The following is an 18,872-nucleotide window of genomic DNA, read 5'->3' as shown; positions in this document are numbered from 1 at the left end:
AAGGCCATGCCATCCATGCCCCACCTCCAAGCAGGTCAGTGTCCGTAGTCACTGACAGTTAGGGCTAAATGGAGGCTAAGATTTTTAGTCCACCCACCCCTGCCACCCAGCAAGGCCTCAGGCAGTCCTTTCTGCTGTCTAAGCATATGCCACCTCAACTCTGGCCTCACTTTCCACGCCTGGAAGTTATGAGAATACCACAGTTATCAATACTTTGTTTTTATTTTAAAACAGTGAAAAGAAAAATAAATATCTTTGAGGAATAAGAGTACAGGGGTGGGGCGGGGCGGGGAAGTGGGGCCAGAGACTTGGGAGTGCCCTGGCTTCGATGGTCTTGCGTGGGGGTGCCGGGGCCTGGGATGTGCAGGCCCGCTCCTCCCCGGCCAGGCCTTGCCCGGTCCCTGCTGGGAGGTCTGGGGGCTCCGCCAGCCTCGCCGCCCGTGGCTCCCAGGCCGGGCGCTGCGTCAGCGGAACCTGAGCAGGGATTAGACCCCTGGCGCCCGCCTGCGCCCCTGAGCTCCGTCGGGCAGGCGGGGCGGGGGGCTGCCGCCCCACAGGGGGCTCTTCCCGGCGTGGTGCCCGCGGCCTCAGTGGTGACCCATGTCCTCCATTCCCACGCGGCCCCAGACGCCCAGCACAAAGCTCTCGATGTCGCATTCGTTGGCGCCGCGCACGATGCGGAAGTGGCCCCTCTCGCCCCAGGCTGGGCCCCAAGAGTTGGCTGCCGTCTGGGAATGAGGAAGGGCTGTGAGGAGGGGAATGGCAGTCGGGGAGGAGAAGAGGAGGGCGGGGGAAGATGACGGTGGCCGCGGGGCACGCGGCGCAGGGACTCACCCAGTATTTGAGTGTCCTTCCGTCCGGCAGTGTCTCTTCTCCCCACCTGTGGGGCAGAGCCGGAGGGGGAAGGGCGCTGATTCAGCTGCTTTCAGGAGCTCCGACCCAACCCGGGGGCCTTCCCTAATCAGGCCCCTGTTGCCTTTGGTGACTTGGATACACCCTCAGGACTTGGGCAGGTCTTTGTCCTTCTCTGAACCCCCCTCAGTCTCCACATGTCTACGCCAGTGTACCTGCGCCCAGTCTGGGGAAGGCACTGAGACAACCGGAGGCAGTGAGCAGAAACGGAGGGAACTGGGGCCTCTACCCTCCAGAGAACTACAGGGGAGCAGTTCTCTGGGACCCCACACATCTGCCTGCCCTCCCTCCTCATCTGGGGAGCCAGGGAGGAGGTGGGGTGCCAAGGACAAGAAGGAAGAGACTCAGAGAATGTGGGTACCTTAGAGACCCCAAACTCCCCCTGCAAAGTACATTTCCTTGGTTGGACAATTGAAATAAATGATTCTAGCATCTCCTGTTATATCAGCTGGGGAAACAGACGGCTTGGGGATTGAGTCCGAGAGTCAGGCAGAGTTGGAACAGGTGCTGAGCGGGGGAGAGGTTGAGCAACTCTTGGATTCTTGTCTGTATTTCATTGGAGTTACTTTATCCCAGTGTGTGAGGAAGGAACAGTTCGCAGAACACCTTAAAAGGCCCCTAAGCTTGGTGTGACTCAGGGCAAGTCCCTCCTCATTTCCAGTGTAAGCTTCCACCTCTTTGAAATGGAGCTTTGCAGAGAGATGGTGAGGATCCAAGGCAGTCTCAGAGCCCCCAGTGCAAACTCTGCTACCCCTAATCCCCCTGCCCATCAAGCCCCTCACCCTGTGATCTTGACCGAGTGAGTCCCATGCCGACGATATCGCTCGGGCCTCCCAAGGCTCACTGGTGTGTGGCTGTAGATGCCGCTCTGGTACAGGAAGAAGTCCTCGTGCACCTCCATGAGGGCTGTGGGCAAAGGTCAAAGCACGACTGGCTCAGCCCATCAGCACAGGCACTGATGCCGAGCCTGGAGATGCCCTAGGGCCTCTTGGCACCAAGTCTCTAAGTATCCGCTCCAGGTGTTGCCCGTGGAGAGGGGACATGGTCCCCCCACCTCCTGGCCCTGATGGACTTGCTGTTCAATGCTGTACAGACCACTTGTGCTGCTGTGCCCAGTCTCAAGCAGACACAGCTTCTGTAGCCAGGGGGCAGGATGAGGGGTGTTTACCTTGGACAGGGCCATTCTCCATCAGCTCCTTCATGATCTCCTTCTCCTGGAGAGCAAGGGGGTGAGGAGGAGAGTACTCGTCAGGGGTGAGTCTGAAGCCTTTGGCCAACCTTCCTCTCTCCTGCCTTTGCCCTCTCACCCAAGTGCAGACTTACATTGGAGCCAAGGCGGTAGGCAGGAGTGACCTGGTAGATGTCATTGGCATGGACATGGCTATTGGGGCAGCGGGCAGTGGCCTGGCGCTTGCCTCGACCCATGGCCCGACTGTGCATCATGCAGCGAGGTGAGGGGCCAGCATCGTCCTGCTCATGGCCCGAGAACGGGTAGCAATGGTCAGACACAACCCTAGAAGGGCAGCAGGAGGGAGCGGGGACAGAGTGAGCACAGGGCAGCCTGGCCCAGACCCTTCCTGCAGCCCCTTGCATCCCAAGGCAGCAGCCTCATGCCCTGTTCCCTGCCCACGCCCTCTGCTGCTCACCCTCTACGTCGCAGGAACCACCAGGCACCATCGAGACGCCCACCGCGGCAACCCTGCTGGTTGTGCGTGTCACAAGACAGCAGGTTCTGGGGTGACAGGACAGGTGTCATGTGCCCCAGAGAATGGATTGAGACTCGATCGGATGCCACGGCTGGTGGGAGGAGGGAGAGGGGCTGTCAGGGAGCTCAGGCCTTGGTCCTCCTTTCCCACCTTGCCAGACCCTGCCCTCAGATGTACCTGCTGTGGAGAAGGCCCAGGAGCCTGCACAGTTGCCCTGGTCGAGAGGGTCGTGGATCAGGTTGGGCCACTTCTCAGAGGCCTCAAAGGCTGTGGGCAGCACCTCCCCTGGGCCCAGCACTGTCTGCAAAGCAGAGGTCACTCTGTCTGCCTCTTGCCTCTGCCCCAGCCTGCCCTAGGGGGCCCTAGGCATCGGAGGTCTCCCAAGCGTCCAGGGCCTTCCTCAGTTTGATCTTGAGCCCTCCTGCTGCTGAGACATTCCAACAACCTCCAGATGGACTGGAGAGGAAGGCCCAAGCACCATCTCGTGCCTCCCTAGTGTCAGGTGGAGGGTGGCTAGTCCTGTTTTATAGGTGCAGCAACTGAAGCCAAGAACAGGAAAGTGGCCAGGCCAGGGCCACCCCGATTTCCTTCCTCAGCCCCCGCCTCTTTCCTCCTCTGCACCTTCTGATCTGCCACATCCTTCTTCCCACCAGGACCTTGGGCTTCAGGCCCCAAAGGGCAGTGGAGGCAAGAAGCAGTAAGGTCTCGTGACCGGGCAGGCTGCCAAGGCAAACAGCAGGAGGCAGAAATAGCCAGAGGCCCAGGGGAGTAAGGGCAGGGGCAGGGTCTGGTCACCCTAGCCTTGAAGTGAACTCCCTCAGCAGAGAGGGTACTCCGGCCAGCCACCGCCTCCTCCCTGCCTGCCACTGCCTCCAGCATGTGCTCCAGCCCTGTCCTGCTGAAGCTCCCTTTCCTCACCCTTTGACTGTTCTGGGTCTCGTTCCCATTTCTCCCTCTAGAAAGTCCCACTGGTCGGGAGAAGCCTCCTCTTCCCTTGGGGTTCCGCTGAGACAGCATTTGTTTCCGAGAATTGCTGCTCTCTGGCCAAAGCCAGAGGAGTGTCTGTCCCTCCTTTCCCAAAATACCAAGGTGACCTCCTGGCCCTTTGGGCCCTGACCCAGCCATACTGGGACCAATGACATTTTTCCCAAGCTAGGGAGGCCAGGGAGGGACAGATGCCGGGACCACAAAGCTCAGACTCTGAGCATCAGTTCTTGCATTGCAGTACATCTGGTTATAAGCAGAAATCCAAGGCCCAGAGAAGGGGAGTGACTTGTCCAGGGACACACAGCTTATTGGTGGAGGATAGGCCTAGGCCCTTGAAGAAACAAGGCACAGGGTGTCAGGGTCCCAGGCCAAGAAGAGATGGCAGGATTGTGGCCGGGGGTGGACTTACATGAATCTCATTCATATTGGTGACGGAGGAAGACGGGCGGATGGTGCCTAGACGGTAACTAATGCCCTCATCCAGGGTCATGCCCCAGAAGGCACTGTGGTTCCCAGCCCGCCACCTGAAAGAGAGGGGATGGCGGTCACAGACCTGCCAAGGCTGGGGGTCCTAGAGGTCTGCACATGAGGGTGGGAGAGATGCCTCCTGGCTAAGTGTACACATGAATAAGATCTGAGAGTGGGTGTGTCTGGCAAGACATGCACCTCGGGCAGAATGCGTGTGTATGTGCGTGCATGTGCCTGTGTGCCCACTGGGGGCACTTTTAAGGCCTCTCACCCGTAGTTGCCCTGGTTGATGGCCTTGATCATGTCTTGGTCCACCAGGCATGGCTCCTGGTCACACTCCCACTGCCCTTTCTCCTGGCAGGTGCTGGAGGAACACGAGGAAAGGAAGAGGTGAGGCAGGGCTGGGCATCCTCCGAAGGGAGGAGGCTTCAGAGGTTAACAGGGGCCTGAAATTTTGCATCAGCGCCTATGGAAGGAGGGCCCTTAGATGATCCCATCCAGCCTGGCGGCTTTAAATGTTAACTTCAGGTTCACAATTCTCAAGTTTATATCTGTTTCTCAGATCTCTCCCTAAACTCCAGATTCAAGAATCTTGCTGCTACCCAACATCACCACTGGGGTGTCTAGCGAGTCACACTTATTATATCCCAAGCGAATTTCTGCTCTCCCCTACTCTCACAGGCCTCAAAAACCATTCCATCCTTCCTGGAGCGCAGGCCAAAAGCCTGGGAGGCACCCTTGACTCTTTCTCTCATGTGCTGACCCAATTCACTGGCAGATCCTGTTGACTCTACGTTAAAAACACAACCAGAATCCAAACCACATCTCATTCTTTCCTGCAGCCACTGTGGTCCAATCACCTTTCACCTGGATTATGCTGCAGTCTCCTCACTGCTCTCCCCAGTTCTGCCCCATGCCCCACCCCAACTTCAGTATATTTTTAATACAGCTGCCTAAGCGATCCTGTTAAACCCAAATCATATCTGGCCATTCCGCTGCCTGAAGCCCGCCACAGGCTTCACATCACGGAATAAGGAGCCAAAGTCCTTCCAGTGCCAACAAGGCCCCACATGATCTGTCCTCCTGTTTCCTCTCTGCCCCCCTCTTCCAAGTCCTGGTTCCTGAAGCCCCAGCCTGGCTGGTCCCCTGAATGTTGACACCAGCCGTGTTCCTGCCCCCAGGCCTTTGAGCTGTTTTTCCTCCAACATCCTCATGGCCTACTCTCACTTCTTCCAAGTCTTTATTCAAATGTCACCTTCTCAGGGTGTCCTGCCCCGGCCACCCTATCTCAACATCCTCTGCCCTTCCTGCCCTGTGTCCCTGTTTTATTTTCTCCTCAGCCTGTCCCGATAGTGTATCTGACATATTACATATTTAGTTATTTATATTCTTTATACCTGTTTCCTCATAGACTCTAAGGTCCTTGAGGGCAGATATTGTTTGACATCTTCAGAGCCTAGAAAACAAAACCTTGCACATCATCGGTAACCAATAAATATTTGTTGAGTGAGTGAGTGAGTGAATGAATGAATGAGGCAATATAGTGAAGTGACTGACAGCATGGATTCTGAAACTCAAATCCTGAGTTCCGATCCTAGCTGACTAGTCATGTGACTTTAGGTAAGTTATTTGAAGCTCTCCCTCAATGCTGTTGTCTGTAAAAAGAGGATAATAATAGTACCACTTTCTAGGGATTAAATGGCAAGCTTGTAAAGGATTTAGCACAGGGCCTGGCCCATGTTATGTGCTCAAGAATTGTTAGCTACCTGGGGAGAGGGTATAGCTTGGCGGTAGAGGGCGTGTTTAGCATGGATGAGGTCCTGGGTTCAATCCCCAGTACCTCCATTAAATAAATAAGCCTAATTCTACACCCTACCAAAAAATAAATTAACAAAAATTGTTATCTACCATTCTTGTTCTCATTACAAGAACTCCAACTCGAACTCCAACTCCCTGCCTCCTTGAGTTTCAGACTGGTATTCAACCGGCCTCCTGACATCTCTGGGTGTGTGAAAGGCATTGCAAATGCCAAATGGCCAAGACTGCCTTCTGCCAAACTTGTTCCTCTCGTAACATCCTCAACCCAGAAGATAGCCCCCTTATCTACCCAGTTGTTCAAGCCAGAACGCCTCACCCCTCCACTACCATCATCCTATTCTGGTCCCTCATCATTTCTCATCTGGACCATGGCAGTGGCTTCCTACCCAGGCTCCCTGCCGCTTTCTGATTCCCTCCCCCTAGTACTCACACCCCTCTCTTACTGCCACAGAGATCTTTGAGCAACATAAATCAGACTCTGTGATCTCTAAGTGGCTTCCCACGACACTTAGAACAAAATACAAAATCCTTGGCACAGCTTATAAGACCCATGGGACATGGCCTGCACCTCCTCCGGGACTCTCTCCCCATTTCACAGCTCCAGCTGCAATGAGCTGGGTCCCACCTCCTGGCCTTTCCACAGCCATTTCCCCCATGTTCCCTCCTCCTGGGCCTGGGCCACTCATGCTGTCATCTGCCTGGTATCCACATAAATGTCCCTTCTTGAGTGGCCTCCCCTCGCCCTCATACCACTCGAAACTAGGATCCCCTCTCTCTTTTCCCCATCACACTTGGAATGGGTTTAGACTAGAGGCTCCAGTGTGAGGACAAAGATGTCTGCCATGGTTTGACTGCATCTCCTTGGCCCAGCACAGCGCCTGGCACATAGTAGGGCTCTAACAAATAAGAGTCGACTGAACAGTTGAATTCTGTAAATTCTATGATGCTTTTACAAGCTCATAACTGCGCTATTACAAGATGCTAAGCTGTGTCCTTCTACACCCTCTTGAGGCTCCCGCCTCCAATGTTGCCTTTTAAGGAGCCTCAAGGGGAAGGAGACCCAGTATGGCTGGGCTCTCCAGCCCTGGGAGCTGCGGGGCACCTTTAGGGAGAGCAGAGGAGACTGCAGGGGGGCAGGGAGGCTCTCCCTGGCCTTGCCTTCCCCCTCTGACTCTCAGAGCTTCCGAAGCATCCCTGGAGGGCTCACACAGCCTGGAATGCCCCCAGACACAACCCCCTACCCTCCCTCAGGTGTCAGTTGCGGGGAACACAGCCAGAGCTGGCCTGGGAGGGCAGTGGGTTGGTCAGTCCTTTCTTGCCACCTCCCTCTTTGCCCCCAGGGCTGCTCAAGCAGGTCTAGGCAGGGCTGGTGGCAGCAGGTCCCAGCATTCCAGAGGGGGCCTGGGTGGCCAGGCCTCAGGGAAGGGAATGGGAAAGGGTGTTAACCCCTCAACATCCAGAGGCATCCGATCAGTACAAGCAGAATCAGGCAGGCACATTTCATCTTTCTAAACACAAACATAGCTCACAAACACTCAAAGCATGCACGCACACACGCACACACACACACACACATACTCTCTCACCCAGACACACGCTGAAACGCATGAGTCCCCACTCTCCCTGTGACCCAGGCACCCCTCACGCCAGTGAGGCAATGGAAATAGCTTGTGCGTAATGCATTCCAAAAAGTTTCCTTGTCCCTGGGGCCCTCTCAGTCCTGGGCAAAGACGGCATGGGGTGGAGTGGGTGCAGGGCCTCCTCCTCTAAGTCTTAGGGTCCCATTATTTCCATTAAGGCATTCAAGGCTTCCCAGTTTACCTTTCTCCACCTCTCATCTCAGGCCTTAGATTAGAGTGGGGGCCACCCCTGAACCCTTCATCCTCCTGCTGGGAATGTAGGGGAGGAGGCTGGGGGAGGCCACATTCCAGGGAAGGCCCTGCTACAGTCTGGCTAGCTGCCAACTCAGCCATCCCTGACCCTCATCCGGTCCAGGGCAGCGGATACTGCAGTCAGAGGTTTCCTTCCTGGCGCCCCCTTCTTGGACTCTCCCATGACAGCGAGAAAGGTTGGGAGGGGCAGCAGCCCAGCCCCAGGCAGGAGGGGCTGCACCTGGAGCCGGGCATCCATTGTTGACCATACCTGGGGACTGTTGTTGGAATCCTGGTATATAAGTTGATATGGTCCATGTGAAAATTCCCATGTTACAGATGAGGAAACTGAGGCTCAGAGAAGGGAAAGGACTTGTGCCCAGCACATGAGTGACAGGCATAAGATCTGAACTAAGTCTGTTGGCCACAAAGCCCACAAGGCAAGCCCCCTCCAAGCCCCAACACTCACCAACGGTTGCAGTTGTCCCAGTAGGTTCCCAAGACTGGATAGATGCGACCCCTGTGCATACATCCTGCAGGGACGGAAGACAAGGAGAGAAGTGGAACCAAGACCAGACATGATGGGCTGAAATGGCTGGGTCCTCAGAGGTCAGGTGTCCCGAATTTTCCCCAAAACACACATACACACACATGCACACTCACATGCACACACCAACCCTCACTGAAACTAAAGCCAAGCTATAACTTAAGACACCACCTACAGGGTCACACACCAACTGCTACTTGGGAAGTTCTCCAGTGACTCCAACCCAGATTCCTCTTGCTTCATTTGGCTGCCAGTCACAACCTTCTTTAGATCCTATGCCATTTAAATGAATTGGGGTCTGGAGATGGGGAGTGGGAGGGGTATGGGGAAGCCAAGGCCCAGAGAAGGTAAGTGACTCCCTTAAGATAACACAGCACTTTGGGATGACAACCCAGGAATGCAGTCTCACACCCACAGCCCCATGGAATTGTGGGAAGGAATTCACATGATTCTCCTATGGGATAAGGGCAAATGGATGGTGGTCAGGGCTGAAGGCAGGAATAGACCTGATCCACCTTCCAGGTGTGCCCAGCCATCGGGGTGGAGAATCCTGAGTAAAAGTAGAGGAATTGCTAAGATGACCCTGACCAACCCCTGTGCTTTATCAGTCTGTGAGTGAGTCAGCAGGCGGGGCCAGCACCTTCCAAGTCCAGAAAATGGAGACAGGCAGGACTGGAAGAAAGGGCAGGAGGCTGCCCTTCTCCTGAGCCAACTTAAAATCCCACTGACCAAGGATCTTCTCTTTCAGGCTCACTGGAGAGATTCAGATTAGACCAGAGCAGGGACTTCCCAGAGGTTCAGAGAGTGGGGCAGTGTCTCTTTCCCAGATTCTAGAAAGCCTCCCCTGGAAATGTCAGTGCATCAGCCTTGCTCCTGAGCCTTGCTGAGTTTGGGATTGACCAAGTGACCCACCCCTGGCCGTCTGGTGCCCACCTTGGATGGGGGGAAAGGGGGGTGGCACGCCGAGGCAGAAGTCCCAGAAGTCAGGGCAGCAGTCGGAGACGGTGCGGTTGCAGAAGAGGTCACAGTAACAGGTAGCACCCAGGTAGGGCAGGGCGCAGTCATCAGCGCGGCCGCGGCAGCACAGGTCCTGCTCCTGGCAGTACCGGCCACCCGCATCCCGGATGCCCCGCAGGTGCAGAGCCGGTGCTAGCTCCCGGCGCCCACGACCCTGCCGGGCACCCAGGGCCAACTTGCCAGGCAGCAGCAGCAACAGCAGCAGCCCCAGTGGACATCGCCACATGGTGCCTCCTGGGCCCAAGGAGGGCAGAGGTCAGGGGTCAGAGGTGATGAGCAGCAGAGATTCCCTGGTACCCCAGGGACTGATCTCCCAGCTATCTGGGGCTGTGAGTCCAAGGGTATCCAGCAGGGATTCTGATTCCTGGGTCCCCAGGCAGGATAGGGGCAAGGAGCCACAGCTTAGGTGACCTGGCTTAGCGGGGAGGGGGCTTGGAAAAGAAATGGAGCCCCTCCCTGACCTGCCTGGGGACCCTCAAGGGCAGGAGGTGGGGATTGTGGCATTTTTGCTGCCCTCTACTCAACACCCATGCTTTACACCCAAAGTCTCCTCCTGCCCTGGGTTCCTGCCCCTCCCTCAGCTCCATCCCTGATGAGGGTCCCTGACTTTGTGCCCTTATGTATCCCCCTCCCTCTGTGCCCCCCTGCCCCCCTCCACTCTCCCTCTCTGGCACCTGTCTTTCCCCTTCTCTTCTCTGTTTCTTCTGTCTATACCCTCTCCCTTCTGAGCAGGGGAGCGTCCCTACCTGGTGAGGGGTGTGGGCTGAGCCCGGCTGCCTCACTCGCCTCCGCCTCCTCACTCCTGCGACCGCCGACCGCCGGACACTCAAAGTCAAGTGAGGAGCGCGGGGCGGGATCGCTTTTTGTACCGCCCCGCTGCCTGGCGCGCCGCCCCGGCCCGGCTGCCGGAGGGAGGGGCCCTGGCTCCTTCGCACCTGGAGTGGCCCCTTAACTCCGAAGCTGGAACTAGTGAGAGAGACTGTGAGCAGGTGACCAGGCTTGCTGGGTCTTCGGTGGAGGCCATTCCCTTAAGGGGCGGAACTCCAACCGAAGCAAAAAGGACTGTGGTCTGACACCGGTAAGGACTGCCCAGTGGGTTTCACTGTGGGGCTGAGGAACTCGCGCGGACAGAGGAAGGTAGAGGGCAGCGGAGCTCCGAGTTTGGGTCTTAAGTTTGGGAAATGATGGGGAAGATGTGGGTGATAAAAAAATCTCTAAGCCCCTCTGTGACCCCTCAGTAATAAATACAGCTATGCACACCCCTCTTCGCAGTGCCCCCCAGGCTTGGAGCCGCCCCAAGCCGCCTCCGTTCCCAGGAATGACTGGAATCTGGAGGAGGATGGTTTAGGACCCTGCAGAGGCCTGGGGCGGCTCATCCTCCCAAGGGGGTGGGGTGGGTGTGGTGTGAGGGTACCTCCCGGCTCTGAGACCCCTCTTTGGGTCTGCCCTCCCGAGTCTGCCTGGGCACCCTGCCAAATACTGCCCCTGGGGTCCTGCTTGGCACCTGTCACCCTTCAGGGTCCAAAGGCAAGAGCCCTGCCAGTTGGCGCCCCCTGCAGAGCTCCCCCTCTTCCTGCCCCAGGCATAAACCCTTCCTTTGCCCAGGCTGGCCTGAGCCCCAGACAATGGGGCTTCTGTCCCGCCAGGCCTGCCGTCACCTTTTACCTCAGATTACGCAATCCCCTCTCTACCAACAGGTTGGGTCCCCAGCCAGAGGACTCTAACAGCGGGAAGATGAAAGAGACTCCACCTGGACAGATGCCCCCCATCCCGGGGCCTGAGCCTCACAGGTGGGGGTGGGGGAAGCTTCAAGCGCTGGGGATTCCCTTTGCCCTCTCTCTGACCTCCCTGCCCCCCTCCCCCAGCCTTGAGACATCCTCAGCTGGCCAGCCCCTGGGGGAGGGGAGGGACCAGGACAACGAGCATCTGTGACTGGGTTACCCCCTGCCAGGGGGCACTGGGCAGGGAGTCACCAAGGGGATCCTGCCCAGGGCGGGGGTGTGGAGGATGGGCACTGGCCAGAACACACACAGGAGCTGGCCCATCTGCTCCCTCCAGGGTCCCTGGGGACAGAACCTAGATGAGACACTGAGGCTCAGAAGAACAGACTTGTCCAAGGTCACACAGCCAGAACGCAGGCTCCCTACCTACTGCCACTCCCCTCCTTTCCCTTCAGTCACCCTTAGTCACCCACTGCAGGTCTCAACACCTTCCTGGTCAGGAAATCCCTTTTCAAGTCTAACCTCCATTCATCTTACTACAATGTGGGTGCCTCTGTATTGGGTAGGAATGGAGGCTGCCTTCAGAAGAGCTCATGCCCAGAGAACCCACTTTTGTGAATTAGTCTCAGAATGGTTCTGGGGCCGGGAGCTGGCGGCTGACCCAGGGGCATCTGGCCTGTCCTTCGCCCCAGATCACCCCCTGTAGGCCACCCATGTGGGTCTGCATTGTGTGTATCTGAGAGTGAGGTGTTTCTTTCTGAGTGTGTGTCTGGGTGTGCTTGTCTGTTATGTGCCTGTGTCTCACCTGGATGTTACCTCTGTGTGGTCATGGGTCTGTCTGTCTGTCTGTCTGTCGGTGTACTGTTGGCCTGTATTTATGTTTCTTGACTAGCGTATCGGTGTGTAGAGCTGTGTGACCCACTCTGTTTGCCTATGTACTAGGTGCCTGTCTGTCTTGCTAGATGTCTTTGTATCTGTGTGGGCGTCTGTTTGTGTCTGTTCAGGAGTTTTAGCTGTCTGCCTGTCCTTGCCTGTCTGTCTGTCCATGCTTAGGAAACAGGAACACAGAGCCAGGGAAGAGAGCAGAGCCAAGAGCATGGCTCCCAGGTCCCTCGTCATCACTGAGCTTGGTGCTGATCCCGCCCCTGTGGGACCTTGTGACTCACTGGGATCCCTGGCCAAAAAGGAGAGGGAAAGGGCAGGGCTCTGGAGGAGGGCCTGGAGCCCCACTTTCCTTTTCCATGGCCCCCCCTCCTTCCTGGTGACTCATTCTTGTCCTAGGGCCTGGGGCGGAGCAACAGTTGAGGTGGTGGCAGCAGGCCTTACTCTCTGAGCCCTTTGGCCTCCTGGGAGGCAGGTGGCCTGCAGCTCCACAGTGGCTCTGTCCTCCCTCACTTGTGACCCTGGGCCGACACGGCCCCTCTCTGGGCCTGGGTTTCCCATGTGTACCTGGATGCTCCGTTTTGATGCTCTTTTCTTTCTACAAAGGGAGGTGAAGCTAAAAAGGGGCAGTGACATGCCCAAGGTCACACAGCAGAGCAGAGGTCCGGGCCTCCTCTCCTCTCTGCGGGAGTCCCGCGCTACCCCCACCCATCCCGCTTCCCCAGCTGCTCTGGGTGCTCAGAAAGGGCCATTCTCCTCTGGAAGCAGAGCAGGGCCTCCTGGAGAGACAAAGACCCATTGTGCTCTGCTCAACCCAGGTCTGCAGCCCAGGACCCACTACTTGAGTCTTGGGGACTCAAGGATTTGGATCCCAAATGGCACCCCAGTGAGGGCTGAGGGCCCCTGTGGTCAGCTGGACCTGTCCAGAGCTTGGAGCAGTGATGCCTGGAGCTGAATCCTAGATCTAGGCCAGACCTAATGTTGTCCGTGTTGGGCCCTGTCGGGACATGTCAGGCTTCCTGGAGCCCGTTGGGCTGTGTTATCAAAGCATTGCCCCTGGGGCCATGTGACAGAATGTGGCACTACTGGAGCATGCTGAAGCTCGTGATCGATAAGATTCGGGGCCACATGGAAGTGTGTTGTCCTGTGGAATGCTTTACTGTTTGATTTTCTCATTCATTCCACAATATTCCAATAAATATTTATTAAGCATTTACTACGTGCCAGGCTCTGTGCTAGAGGCTAAGTGTTCAAGGTTAAGCCAGACTGTTCTATTGTCTTCAAGCTAATAGGAAGACAGACAAATAAACAAGCAGACAAACATATCAATCATCATTCCACCAGGTAAAGGGCTATGGAAGCAGTGCTCCTGGCTCAGGAACCTGGAGTGATGTGAAGGTCAAGGGGGTCTCAGAGAGAGGATGACTTTTGAGTTGAGACCAAAAGACAAGCAGGAGGACCATTCCTAGAGTCCAGGGGAGGGTGTCCCAGGAAGAAGGGTCAGCATGAGCCACAGCCCTGGGGCCTGGCATAAGTTGGTCTGTTTGAGACACAGAAGGCAGCCCAGAGTGGCTGCGCTATGGTGAACGAGGGGCGCAGAGGAGCAAGATGAGGCTGGGAGGTGGGCTGGGCAGCCCGTCATGCAGGACCCTCAGGCTATAGTCTGAAGCTGGAATTGTCTCCTGAGCAGGTTTAAAGAGATTTAAACGTGGCACTGAAATCATCTGATTTACACCTGCCTGCTCTGTAGGGGCGGATGACCACCAGGTAAGAGCGGATTCAGAGGGGCCTGGTAGGAAGCGGTGGTATAACCCAGGCTAGGGATGCTGAGGCTTGAACAAGGCTGGTGGCCATGCAGATTGTGTGAAGCAGGCCTGCTGGGGACCTGTTCTGGAGGTGAAAGTGGCAGGACTTTCTGAAGGATCAGATGTGATGGGTGAGAGAGGCGAGGAATTGAGGAGGACTTCCAGGTTTCTAGCCTGGTGGGTTGAAGATGGCCGCAAAATCTCAGCTGCTTAAAAAAAAAATCTCTGGTGTTCGCCTTCTCGGAGTTCAGGCAGGCTCAGGGACAGCTTGGCCGATGAGACCTACAGTGGCCTATGCTGGTTTCCAGCTCAGACTGGAAAAGCAGGAGGTGGACAGAGCCTGGGACACTCCTCTGTCAGAAGTTCGGCTGAGAGGAGGGAACAGTACAGTAGACTGAGCAGTCTGGGAGGAAGAAGGGGGACCAGGTGAGAGAAGGGCCAGGAAGCCAAGAGAAGAGAGTGTTTTAAGAAAGAGGGGTAGTTGCCTGTGTGGAATGCTGCCCAGAGGTTGAGTAAGCCGAGGACAGAGATGTGTCCACTAGATTTGGCAGCAAGGACATCAGGGCAACCTTGATGGTGCAGTCTTAGTGGAAGAATGAGGACGGAAGCTGACTGGTATGGGTGGAACAGCAAATAGGAGCCAATGAACGAGAGAGAACAACCATTGGCAACTTTTTAGAAAGTCTTAATGCAAAGGGAAGCAGAGAGATGGTGCTTTAGCTAGAAGGAAATAGGGTCAAGGGAGAGTTTTGTCCAAATATGAAGAATATAATAACATGTCCCTGTGCTAATGGCCAGGAATTGGGGAGGAACTGACGGTACAGAGAGAGAGGAGATTACCCAGGATCAAAGTTCTTGACAAAGTAAGAGGGAGGGGACCCAGAGCACAGGAGGACAGAGCTGGCCTTTGATAGGGGCAGGGATAGTTGTCTGGGAGGCAGAGGAAGAGGAGGTGGATTTGTAGAACTAGCCATGCAAAGCTCAGGGAAACTCCTCTGATGGTTTCTCGTATTTTTCTATGGACTGGAAGCAAGTTACAGCCAAAGCGAGACAGGAAAAGAGGAGGGGAAGCAGAACCCAGGATTAGATATGAAATAGTTATCACAACCAAGCCCACTAGAGAAACAGAGTAGGATTTCCGGCAGTGCGGAGCGACCATTCGAAGTTGCTGACCGTGAATTTGTAACGACCCTGGCCTGCCAGGCTATTTGATAGTGTGTTTTCTGCCCTACAATGGCGTGTGCCAAGCATGGGCCTTTCCCAGGTAATCCAATTATCTCCATTGACAGCTGAGCCAGTCAAGACTTAGAAAGACTTCCTGGCTTGCCCAAGGTCGCACAGCTGGTAGGGGCAGAGCAGGACCTTGGGCCCAACCCCTGAACGCCTCTGCAGAGGCCAAAGCTGTCCAAGGTCTAAGTAGACTATCATACTTGGTAGCGTTCGTGGTCGCCCGTTGTGGATGCAAGCGAGGAAACGCAGAAAAGAGAAACACAGCTTTCCCTTTCCTGTAATAGTTCTGTATGTTGGTGCTTGGGGCCAGTTGTGTACAAAGGGCCCTGAGGGCTGCTTCTCTGTAAAGCGTATTTGCTGAATAACCACACCATTTCTCCATCTCTAGCAATAGCTAAATTGCTAGCTTCTTTCAACCCTGGTCCAGGAGTGCTGAGACATTTGGGGTTAACGGCTCCTCCCCATCTCTTAACTATCTGCCCTTCTTCGATTCAGTGTTACTTTCACTTAGAGAGCTCTCCCAGGAACGCTACGCTTGGTGTTATCACCAGCAAACATCTTAGAAAGCTGGTCTTCCGATGCCTGTTTACAGAAATATTTCCACACCTTGCTTGTGTTTCCAGGAATTCCTCATCTTCCTGGCCAGGAATATTAATAGACAGGTCTTGAAAAGTGCAAGAGGCTTTTTCTGTGGCTGCAAGCACATTGAACACTTTTTCCTTTTAACCCCTAAGCAGTAAGTAATGAAGTCCCAAAGGTTGGGTAAAAACCAATCTGATAGAAAGAGTCACTTTTAAAAACTACATCCTCAGGGGGAAAAACTGTGATGTGACCTTAGTGGTTCTAATGGGTTAAATGGAGCCCCCACCCCCACCCCCATCATATCCAAGTCCTGACCTAAGACCTAGACCTGTGACTATGACCTTATTTGGAAAAAGAGTCTTTGCAGAGAAATTAAGGATCTTGAGATGAGGTCATCCTGGATATAGGGGAGTGAGGGTGGGGTGCTAAATCCACTGACAAGTGTCCTTATAAGAGACACACAGATGCATTGGAGGTGGCAGTGTGACCAAGGATGCAGAGATTAGAGTGATGTGGCCACAAGTCCACAAGTCAAGGAACACCTGAAGCACCAGAAGCTGGAGTAGACAAGAAGCAGTCTCCCCTAGAGCCTCCAGAGACAGAATGACACCTTGATTTTGAACTTCTGGCCTCCAGAACTGTGAGAAAATACATTTCCATTTTAAGCAGCCAAATTTGTGGCATTTGTTACAGCAGCCATAGGAAGCTAACGCAGTGGTCCCCCTTTTCTAGACTCTGGGAGGCCTGAGATCTGTGTGTCAATCAGTGTGCCAAGTTCAAGGCTGTATGCGGATGGAGCCAGCACCAAGCAGCTTGTGTTGGCAGAAGCAGAACAAACTGGCTCAGACAAATCGACTTATCACAAAATGGTTCAAGCTCTCATCGGCAGTGACAGAACATACATTAAGGTTCAGAGCACAGACTCAGTGGCCGGATGGAGTAGGTTCAAATCCTGGCTCCACCTCTCAGTGACTCGCAAGTTTCTTATACTCTCTGGGCCTCAGTTTCTCCACAGGTTCCAATGAGGACACCGATAACAGTCCCACCTGAGGGGTGATTGTCAGACTTGATCAATGTAAAGCCCCTGGACTTGACCATGCTGACATATCACAAGTGCGAGATGAGTGTCTGCTATTATTACAATAACCCAAATCAAAACAGGCACAAATGAGCTCAGAATAATCGAAGAGATGTAAATATGCTAATGGACAGGAGGGAAGGGGGCAGGGCACAACCATGAAAGGAATGACACAGCAATTGAAGATTCAACTCCGGGGAGACCTTGAGGCCCAAGATGGCGGGAGATTTGACTCCCAGTAGACCTTGAGCTTCACTGAAAGCTCACTGTAATACATCGGCATGAGAAATGACACTCCACAGGCACCGTGACCGGTCTGAGGCTGGCCATAAAAGGTCAAAAAGTGGGCAGTGGCCCAATTCTTGGGCGTCCCTGCCCCTTCCCCAAAGTAGTTAGACTGATCCTCCCACTTGTTAGCATATGATGTTTCTAAGCCCATGAAAACTAGCAACACTGCACCTTGTGGTCGCTCTCTCTTGCCTTCTGAGACTGCCGGCATGCTATGGAGTGTGCATCTCTCTGAATAAATCTACTTTTACTCAACTGTGGCTCACTCTTGAGTTCTTTCCTGTGCAAAGCCAAAGGACCCTCACTTAGCAGGGTGCATCCCAGGACTTGCCCGAGACCTGGGACCCAACCATCTTCTTGTGCCGGATTTTTTCTGTATCACTTACTCTGACCTAAAGTGAGTCAAACCACTTAAAACTAGCTGAACCGAATGCAAACCTGCTCAAACCTCTTGGGTCAACCTGTACCAAAACCAGATGAAAGCAATCAAAGGGGATTAGAGCAGGTCTGGAATCTGTACACACGTTTGTACACACAAGGGGGTCTCTGTTCTCCCTGTGCATCAGCTTAGACGGTGACAAACAGCTTGCCTCCCCCCACGTGATGTGTCCCAGGGGTGAGAGTGATGCGCAGGCAGAGGGTCTGGATGCAAGTCCACGTCTAAGAGAGACCAAGACATATTCCCCCATCGGAAACACAACCAACATCTGCTAAAAGCAGCACTGAAATGACTCATCATAGGTCAAGCTCAAATACTAGGGCTCAACCTCATACTAATTAGGCAAGTGACGGGATATCACGCTCCAGGATCCCGAGGAATCTCCAGAAACTCAGGGGCAAGAAGTGTAGTCGCTGTCCATGGGGATGTAGAAGGTCGTCAGAAGCCAAGGCCCCTCCCTCTCTGGCCCTGGGTGGGAGGTGGGGGAGGGGGAGGGGAGGTAAGTCCCTCAAGGCCAGTAGCTCAGTGAGCAGCAGGATGAGGAGAGAGAGGCCCTTGGGAGGTTGGGAGTTTCAGGTGAGAAATTCAAAGTTAGAGGCCTTCACGGAGCAGCTCATTCCAGTGATCACAAGGCGCTCTCCTAGGCGTTCACTGGCTCCACCCCACCCCACCTCTCTCCAGGGGACACCAGCAATGCATTTGTGTTACTCTGTGTCTCCTGCTGGAGGGGGCAGATGCTGGGGAGGCACCTGGGTGGGGTCCAGGGCCCGCAGTGGGGCTGGAGCCTCTAAAGTCAAGGCTGGGTGGGCAGCAGCCCCTCTGTAGCACAACCAGAAGCGGGGGAGATAAGGAGAGGCCCGGGGGAGATAAGGAGAGGCCCAGGGGAGAGTGTCCCCAGGGGTACCACATGGCTGCTGGGACACAGAGGGACAGAGAAGTTGTGCCAGTCAAGGGCCTGGGTGGGAGTCAGAGGGCCTCAGTACCGGTCCTGGCTCTGCCTCTGACATGCTGTGTGGCCTGGAACAAGTCTCTGCTCTGTCTGGGCCTCACTGACCATGTCTGAAATAAGACAGAGGCGTCTGTGGTCACGGAGGGCCCTGAACTCATTTAAAAAAAAAAAAAAAAGAGCGAGAGCTCTTTCAGTTCAGCTGAATGCTCATTCCTCCGTCCCAGCCAGCACAAAGGCCAGGCGCATCTGCTACGGGCTGGGCACCTTCTGCGGGCGGGTCACCTGACGTGGATCATCTCATTTAACCCCCCACCAACCCTGAGGTATCATCACCCCCATTTCACAGATGGGAAAACTGAGTCCCAGAGACATGCTATGGCTCAGACACAGCTACCGGAGGCCCTGTCTCTAGCTCCCCTAAGGCAGAAGGGGGAATGAGGACGGAATGCCAGAGACCAGGGGTGCCATGGAGGATGTGCCTCAGAATCAACTTCTGGGGGCAAAACAAGGGAGCAGGCTCAGGCCCAGAAAGGAGCTGGGGGGATAGCACCCCATTGACTCATTTTAAAATA

The 18,872-nt window shown here is 55.0% G+C and overlaps 1 protein-coding gene and 1 long non-coding RNA gene across 7 annotated transcripts; one reads left to right on the top strand and one right to left on the bottom strand.

The window, feature by feature from the left end:
* Nucleotides 1-203: 203 nt before the first annotated feature.
* TINAGL1 (tubulointerstitial nephritis antigen like 1) lies at nt 204-10,194 on the bottom strand. Of its 3 annotated transcripts, none has more exons than XM_032495747.1 (12): nt 10,073-10,194; nt 9,243-9,560; nt 8,232-8,295; nt 4,345-4,437; nt 4,015-4,129; nt 2,796-2,919; nt 2,559-2,709; nt 2,236-2,425; nt 2,081-2,126; nt 1,695-1,818; nt 835-880; nt 204-745 (listed from the first exon to the last, which is right to left on the bottom strand). In XM_032495747.1, exons 2-12 carry the CDS (start codon nt 9,550-9,552, stop codon nt 221-223), a joined length of 1,788 nt encoding a protein of 595 aa, XP_032351638.1. In that variant the 5' UTR covers nt 9,553-9,560; nt 10,073-10,194; the 3' UTR covers nt 204-220. The 3 variants fall into 3 exon arrangements, with proteins under 3 accessions (XP_032351638.1, XP_032351639.1, XP_032351640.1); XM_032495749.1 differs by having other exon boundaries at nt 446-728; XM_032495748.1 differs by lacking the exon at nt 9,243-9,560 and having other exon boundaries at nt 10,073-10,183.
* A 73-nt stretch (nt 10,195-10,267) lies between these two features.
* On the top strand, nt 10,268-17,167 carry LOC116668325. 4 transcript variants are annotated; one of them, XR_004325480.1, is made up of 3 exons: nt 10,268-10,404; nt 11,024-11,116; nt 13,620-17,167. It is a non-coding gene; the product is annotated as an uncharacterized LOC116668325 (long non-coding RNA). The 4 variants fall into 4 exon arrangements; XR_004325479.1 differs by having other exon boundaries at nt 11,024-13,696; nt 15,588-17,167; XR_004325478.1 differs by having other exon boundaries at nt 11,024-16,186; nt 16,279-17,167.
* The last annotated feature ends 1,705 nt before the right edge of the window (nt 17,168-18,872 follow it).

This window comes from Camelus ferus, chromosome 13, assembly GCF_009834535.1.
Source record: "Camelus ferus isolate YT-003-E chromosome 13, BCGSAC_Cfer_1.0, whole genome shotgun sequence".
In the NCBI taxonomy this organism is placed as follows: domain Eukaryota; kingdom Metazoa; phylum Chordata; class Mammalia; order Artiodactyla; family Camelidae; genus Camelus; species Camelus ferus.
Note: the sequence above shows the minus strand (reverse complement) of the source record. Positions and strands in the feature narration are given on the sequence as shown.

Coding starts and splice junctions, on each gene's coding strand:
- TINAGL1 (XM_032495747.1), bottom strand. CDS start 9,552: ATGTGGCGATGTCCACTGGGGCTGCTGCTGTTGCTGCTGCTGCCTGGC. Junction 2,710..2,795: donor CTGGGCCTTCTCCACAGCAG/GTACATCTGAGG, acceptor TCCTCCCACCAG/CCGTGGCATCCGATCGAGTC. Junction 746..834: donor GAAGGACACTCAAATACTGG/GTGAGTCCCTGC, acceptor CCCTCCTCACAG/CCCTTCCTCATTCCCAGACG.